The sequence below is a fragment of the Trachymyrmex cornetzi genome, unplaced genomic scaffold, assembly GCF_001594075.2.
Source record: "Trachymyrmex cornetzi isolate Tcor2-1 unplaced genomic scaffold, Tcor1.1 scaffold138, whole genome shotgun sequence".
NCBI classification, from domain to species: Eukaryota; Metazoa; Arthropoda; class Insecta; order Hymenoptera; family Formicidae; genus Trachymyrmex; species Trachymyrmex cornetzi.
Genome location: NW_017295960.1, coordinates 1,800,446 through 1,808,381, shown reverse-complemented (window position 1 = coordinate 1,808,381; position 7,936 = coordinate 1,800,446). Strand labels below are relative to the sequence as shown.

The window sequence follows — 7,936 nt, the reverse complement described above, 5'->3', positions numbered from 1 at the left end:
AACAGTTAGTCTTAAATTACACCAATGGTCTGTTTTCAATTCCTACGCTAGACTGCATTATTATGTACCTACATACACATACATATGATATAAATATATATATAAATTATAAATAATAATATCTAAATTATACATACTTTAAAAAATAATCAAAGTAAAATTATATGTCAGGGCCTAAAAGATAGCAGGGAGAAAGTGACAAATTGCAATATGAGACCCATCTTCTCTGATTGGGCATAGGCATCAAAGCACCACATGCTGGATTCACACTGTATCCGATTTGCGTCGTACGACGCAAATCGGATGCAGTGTGAATCCAGCATAAAGAATGGACGAATCACAATCAATTATTCTCCTCGCATTTGACTGTAATTGGTCAAATCACATCTTAACTGTTACTGTTACAGAAATTTTGTCTGCTGCAACCTTATGCTGGATTCACCTTGCATCCGATAATCACAGTCGAATGTGAGAAGAATAATCGACTGTGATTGGTCAATTTCTTACTCTTACTTCTTACTCCGTGTATTGTAGACGGGCCTTAAGGCGTTGTCTACAATACGCGAAGTAAGCTTGGTTTAAGAAGGAATAGTAAGAAACTGACCACTCACAGTCAATTATTCTTTTCACAATCGACTGTGATTGGTCAATTTCTTACTCTTATTTCTTAAACCAAGCTTACTTCGCATATTGTAGACAACGCTTAAGAAATTGACCAATTACAGTCGAATCCGAGAAGAATGAGCAATTGTGATTCGCCCATTTCCTATAGCTTAAGGCTTAAAACCCTATTGTAGATCCAGACTAATTCAGCAGATTTAAGGGTATATCTACACAAACTTGCATAGTCGCATAAACGTATGAATAAAAAAAATTAGTCAATCGCATTTCTCCTATAAAGACGCACGTAAAATGTGATTGGATAATTTTCTTTATGCATATGTCTATGCAGCTATGCAAGTTTGTGTGGATATACCCTAAGGGCCATTCCATACAACTTGCATAGCCGCATAAGCATGTACATAAAGAAAATCATTCATTCGTAGTTTACGTTTGTCTTTATAACAGAAATGTGATTGGATAATTTTTTTTATGCATATGGTTATGCGGCTCTGTAAGTGTGTGTGGAATGGCTCTAAGGTGTTTCATGCCTTATGCCGTAAGAAACTAACCAATTACAGTCGAATCCAATTACAGTCGAATCCGAGAAGAATAAGCGACTGTGATTCGCTCATTTCTTATGGCTTAAGGCTTAAAACCCTATTGTAGATCCGGGGTTAAGCGGGGAGCACAGACTCTTGCATAACGCATAACACATGAGGCATAAGAAATTGAACCAACCAGAGTTCTCTATTACATGGAAGGGAAAGAAACGGAGAACTTCGATTGGTACATATTCTTATGCATTACGTGTTATGCGTTATGCAAGAGTCTGTGCTCCCCGCTTTAAGAGCCATTCCACACAACTTGCAGAGCCGTGTAACCATATGCATAAAGAAAATTATCCAATCACATTTCTGTCATACAGACAAACGTAAACTACGATTGAATGATTTTCTTTATGTATATGTTTATACGACTATGCAAGTTGTGTGGAATTGCCCTTCAAAGACCATCTACATAAATTGCAAATGCAGAACGCAGTTCGCAGACGCATTTGCGACAGCCAATCAAAAGCTGTTATTAGTACTATTGGCACTTCTGATTGGCTGTCGCAAATACGTCTGCGAACTGCGTTCTGCGTTTACGACTCATGTAGATGGCCCTTTACGGTCATTGTTGCGGAATTTTGTGTGCGGCAGCCCTAAAGCCTATAACTATAAAATACGAATACACCGAATACACTTATTGAGTGTGATCCACTTAACGCTGCAAATACTTCGTTGACCAATCAGAAAAAAGAATTTTACAAATTGACCAATCAAAGAATGCTTTAAAGCATTTGCAAAGTGGATCGCATCCATTGTGTATTCTTTTAGATCATCCAATTAGCATTTTAAATCTGGAAGAATACATCAATAGCAGCTCACTCAACTATTGAGTCCGTTGAATGCAGCCAATGAGCGAGTTCAAGACGGCAAAGCGGCTAGGCATGCTTACCGAGCGAATGAGCATGATTGGTTCTTATCTGTAGATCCAACCAATCATGTTTAATTGCTCAGCGAGCAGACCTAGCCACTTTGTCGACTTGAACGCGACCATTGTGTTTCCGGCTTTTCGTTAATCGAAGGAGGGCGCCATCTTCTCTCGCCGTCCTCTTTCATTTTTCCTTTCGTGAACGACGTTGCTGTTGGAAATATCCTGACAAGATGGGTCGTATGCACTCACATGGGTAACATAACAATATTTATCGTATCGTCGACGTAATCTCTTTAATTTTTTGTTCGCCGCAACGCTCGATTTACCAAGATCCTCGGCGTCGAGATGTTCTGTCGGGGTGCACAACCAGTGACCATGTGTTTATGACTGTTCTTTTCATTCGAACGATCAATTACCCTATCATTTGTCGGTTTTATAATTTATAATTTACAGTTGTTGAGCGATCTAATGATTCGGCTTTTTTGTATGCCATGTATCTTGGTAAACCAAGCACGCTGCTTTTACGAATACATAACCTATCACGTGTACGCATGGTGTGACCGCGATCGTATTATGGCGTTATTCCTCCTGTAACTGCAATGTCAGTGAAACATTTGTCAAGCACGAGTATTTAATCAAGTTACTGACATGCAATGTTAATTTTTTTGTTAATCTTTAACTGTATAGTAGAAACATGTTTAATAATAAAGAACTTAATCTTTTACATCTAATATAAGAAAGAGCCAAAGACTGGCAAAGACAAAAGATATTATAAAATATTGGATTTAATATTTTATTACGTTCTTATATCATTATATTGGTTATCAATAATTGGTCATTATTTAGCTTGTAACTTTTTATTACTGTTATTCGTTTTTTTTATACAATACATAGTTTTAGTATTTTCATACAATACAGATACTTCTAGAAAATTACTTCCTAAATATTCTTGTAATGTTGTATTTAAACAATTTTTAAATATGATTTATGTAACTTAATTCATTATATATATATTTTTTATAGTTTAAAATGATGAATATTATATGATGGCATATTGTATTTCTCAGAAAAGGTATATCTCAGTCGGCGCTTCCTTACCGACGAAGTGTACCAACTTGGTTGAAACTAACACCAGAAGATTGCAAAGAACTTATCTACAAGCTAGCGAAAAAAGGACACACACCATCTCAAATTGGTAATTTTGATACATATTCATTTTTCCGCTAATAAAAGCTTTACTAGTTGCTAATTTAAAGGAATCAATATATTTGAAAGCAAACTCTACACAGGGGATCTTAGAATTTTTAATTTGATTCTCTCAAATATGTTTGCAAGATTATAATAAGTGATGTTTGATGCGAATTTGATCATTTGTCATTTCACAATAGGTCATCACTAATACTTTTATGAAATAACAAGTTTGATAATTACACAGGGCCACAAAAAAAAAGTACCCTGTACTGGGGTGGAGACCCAACTATTCTTATGTATTTTGAGTCACTGAATACGAATCTGACATCAAAATAAGACCATCCAGGGTAAATACTAAGTATAAGAATATTCAAGCCTATGACGGTCAAAGCTCGATCTTTTTTGCCTAAACAATTCCCAGTGAATTATCTATATCCTATATATGTACATGCATATATATCATTTTTATAGTTATTCAAACTTTTTCCAGACTCTATCTAACGCAATTAAACTACTGCAATAATATCACAAGTTAAATTAAATTGACAATGTGCTGAAAAAAACCTTAAATAAATTTATTATGAAAAATATTACCTCGGCCGGGACTTGAACCCGGACCTCCTGTAATCCGTACGAGCGTCCTAAGCCATTAGACCACCGAGGCCTTAGTAAAAGCTCGTACGGATTACAAGAGGTCCGGGGTCAAGTCCCGGCCGAGGTAATATTTTTCGCAATAAATTTATTTAAGGTTTTTTTCAGCACATTGTCAATTTAATTTAACTTGTGATATTATTGCAGTAGTTTAATTGCGTTAGATAGAGTCCGGAAAAATTTCGGCGCGCAGTTTGAATAACTACAAAAATATGATATATATGCATGTACATATATAGGATATAGGATATATAGGATATATAGGATATAGGGAATTGTTTAGGCAAAAAAGATCTAGCTTTGACCGTCATAGGCTTGAATATTCTTATACTTAGTATTTAATTCTTGTTGGTTCGAATAAAAATCTTATTATCCAGGGTAAATTTTCAATCTAGAGCGAAAAAATGGGAAAAAATAGGTAATTTTTCACTTTAAATTGAAAATTTACCCTGGATGGTCCTATTTTGATGTCAGATTCGTATTCAGCGACTCAAAATACATAAGAATAGCTCCACCCCAGCAAAGGGTACTTTTTTTTGTGGGCCTGTGTTATTAAAATGGCAAAAAGAAACATGTATAAGACAACATACTTTGTATTTTTATAGGTGTCATACTTCGTGACTCACATGGAGTAGCACAAGTACGATTCCGTACAGGAAATAAGATTCTACGCATTGTAAAGAGCATGGGTTTGGCTCCCGATCTACCAGAGGATCTCTATTACTTGATCAAAAAGGCCGTCGCGGTACGAAAACATTTGGAGAGAAATCGAAAAGATAAAGACTCCAAATTCAGGTTGATTCTCGTCGAGTCGAGAATTCACAGGTTGGCGCGTTACTATAAGGCAAAAGGATCTCTGCCGCCAAACTGGAAATACGAAAGTTCAACGGCCAGTGCTCTTGTAGCTTGATTTTGTTTGTATTCATATATTGATTTAATAAATTTCGAAGAAATTTACTTTTTTTTATTAATACTGCCACTACGAATTAGGTTATTACACACGCGATGTACATGTACACATATACACGCACACATGCAGCCTGTTTGATAACAAATGTAATACTTTTTCAGTTAAACTAAACTGGATAGAATAGTCTTCTACCTTTTCGTAATTCATTAAATATTAATTTAGAAGTTGTAATTTAGAAATTCATTAAAAATCCACAAATGAGCAAAAATAATTCGAAATAGCCTTTCATTAACATAATGGCCTTGCAAAGTACATGCGAATTAGAAAAAATTAACAAAAATTCTACTGAGCCAAGAATTTTTCGGATTCTTGAGATTGGTTTTATATTTAATTAATACTTTCTTTCTGTATGCATAATAGATCAATTTAAAATTCTTTTTTTATTTATCCTGATTTGAATGAAATGATAAAATCTAAAAGCTACGCGCGGCCTAAGAACATAGAATTTTTAATTAATATTCATCCGATACCACCGGATATTCCACTTGATGAAGTAGCAAAAGTAGGCGCTTGTTCTTAATCGACGAGACACGAACGCCGTACGTTGTCCCCCGCATTCCAGATCCGGGACATGGAAATTGTTCGACACAACGCCTGTTGTTTGTCGCTGCAATAAACTGCACTAAAACTTTCTATCTTGCTTTCGCCAAACTTAAAAATACATACTTATTTTAAGTACAAGTGTAGTTTAGCCAGAACAAATAGATCTAAAGAGACTAAAGAGAGCGAGAGTAATTCTTCATGTTCGCCTTGATGACTGGACGCCTGTCACGACTTCGCTCTCTAATCAGGGTACTGATCATGTAACTTTTCCCCTGTATGAAGGAAACGTGAAAAGTTTTCTCCATTAACTTCGATAATAAAAATTTTCACTTTTCACGGCTTTTCTCTAGGGAAATATTTTTATGTCTGTTAAAATAAAATATAGCTGCAAAATTATTGCAATGTTTAGAGAAATATTGCAGATGTATTGTTACAATATTCCAATAATCCAGTTTTATTGCTAAAATATTGTACTGATTAGCACAATCCAAAATGTACTTTACAACTGTTTAAAATTCTTTGATCTTACCTTTAGTTCCTTACTTGAATGTTCCTTACTAAATGTATAACTATAAACTAATAATCATATTAAACAGTTGCAATACGTACAACAGTTGCAATTAAGCTGTTTTTTCTGCTGAACGCAGTTATTAAAATAACAATAATTCACAATATTGTTGCAATATTTCCAATAAAATATTAAAATTTCAATATAGCAGCAATATTGCTGCAATTTTTGTAATATGACCCATTATTAAAATATTGCTGCAATATATATTTCGTGCTGTAATGGAAGATACGCTCGTTTGATAATTGTGTAAGCATAGTTGTAAGGGCTATATGGCACTCAAAAAAACGTAACCAGTAAGTGAATTGGCCAATCACAATAGAGACCGTAAAGCCATAACGTAAACAGTAGCCAATCCAATATATTGATTTCCTTATACTACTTACGAATGCGGTCCACTTGACGTTACAAATGCTTCGAAACTTTTGATTGACCAATCGGAAGAAAGAATTTTACTAACTTTAATTGAACAATCGAAAAATTCTTTGAAGCATTTGTAGCATCAAGTGAACATAGTTTGTGTCTTACTGCTTAAGTTTTTTTATATGCCATGGCCCTAATTTCAATAATTTTTCCCTATAAGATATAATATTCTTAGAATGTTATATGAATGTTACAAAGGATAAATAATATTCATATAATATTTTTAAAATATTGTGTGTTGATATAAGATTATTGTAAGAATTGGTCATTATAATCAAATATTCTCCTCAATTGTGATTAGTCAGTTCTTACAATTACAGTCACAGCTACGTTTACGCAATTGTAAAATGGGCTTTACATGATCGCTACCCTGATTCCAAAATTATATTTATCTATTGTCGCCGGATACGCACCACGGCGGGCACGGAGCGGTACCAAAAATTTGTAATGCGGACGGACGACGCGTACGTGCACATGCAAGCATGCACGTACGTGACGCGAAGTGGTAAGACAACGAGGTAAAGAACAGCTGACGAGGCCTTCTGCGGGAAGAGACCATAGGCGATTCAAAAATTTGTCAAGAGAGGCCATTGGCGCGTCGCAAATTTTTTTAAGGTCAAATATGAAAAAATAAAATATTAAATTATTTAAATTATTATTATATTAAATTTATTATACTGAAAAAATATTATTTAAATGTATAATTCATAGCTAGAATTTGTTTTATGTAAAATATATTTTGATTAAAATTTGTTTTATTTATAATATATTATAATTTACTTGTTTTTTATTTAAAATTATATTAACATAAAAAAAATAATACAATGGAATCTATATCTTTTGCATCTAGGAATTTCTTAGATTAAAAAATATTTTTGGAATATCAAAATTATGATTAAGCATTTTAGAATTATTAAGAGTATTGTACAATTTTGTTAAAGTATTCTTAAAAAAGGAGACGTCAATGAGGGGAGAGTCATGGCTCCCATAGCCCCCTCCATTCGCTAGTGAGAAGAGAGAAAAGGCTAGAGAATAGAGACGAAACGGATCGCGAGTTTGCGGGGACCAGCATCGCTCGTTGGTTCCCTCCATCCTCTTCGTCGCTGGATATCGAGTTCGCCATCTGAGATGTCACATGTGTGAATAGATAATACAGCTGGATCTCGTCCAAATATAATTTCTACAAAATGCTCTTGAAAGAAATAATTTATATACATTTAAAATACGTCATATTAAATTTACCTCAACTTAAATTTCCTTTTTTTGGCAAAAAAATAAATTTAACTAATTATTTTTAATTTACATGAATTGTTATATTTCATTAAATTTAACTTCACACACACAACTTTACTTTTTTTAAGTAAAAAAAATTAATTTAATGAATTATTAAATTTATATAAAGTATATTCCTTCGTTTCAATCGCCTGTTCCGCGCTCCTATACAATCCTTCCTACAATTCAAGCGTACCTTTTTCCTCCCTCATCGCTAAACCGCCAGTTAGCCGCCTCCG

The 7,936-nt window shown here is 34.1% G+C and overlaps 2 protein-coding genes across 2 annotated transcripts in view; one reads left to right on the top strand and one right to left on the bottom strand.

Moving 5' to 3' along the window:
• Positions 1–988, bottom strand: part of PHRF1 (PHD and ring finger domains 1) — a 13,169-nt gene extending 12,181 nt beyond the window's left edge. Inside the window, exon 1 of the mRNA XM_018522660.1 lies at positions 977–988. Coding sequence (XP_018378162.1) covers positions 977–988 — 12 coding nt within the window. The remainder of the gene's footprint in view (positions 1–976) is intronic.
• A 1,230-nt stretch (positions 989–2,218) lies between these two features.
• On the top strand, positions 2,219–4,875 carry RpS13 (ribosomal protein S13). The gene is made up of 3 exons (XM_018522682.1): positions 2,219–2,332; positions 3,147–3,274; positions 4,527–4,875. Exons 1-3 carry the CDS (start codon positions 2,310–2,312, stop codon positions 4,829–4,831), a joined length of 456 nt encoding a protein of 151 aa, XP_018378184.1. The 5' UTR covers positions 2,219–2,309; the 3' UTR covers positions 4,832–4,875.
• Positions 4,876–7,936: the final 3,061 nt, after the last annotated feature.

Coding starts and splice junctions, on each gene's coding strand:
- RpS13 (XM_018522682.1), top strand. CDS start 2,310: ATGGGTCGTATGCACTCACATGG. Junction 2,333..3,146: donor GGTCGTATGCACTCACATGG/GTAACATAACAA, acceptor TGTATTTCTCAG/AAAAGGTATATCTCAGTCGG. Junction 3,275..4,526: donor ACACACACCATCTCAAATTG/GTAATTTTGATA, acceptor GTATTTTTATAG/GTGTCATACTTCGTGACTCA.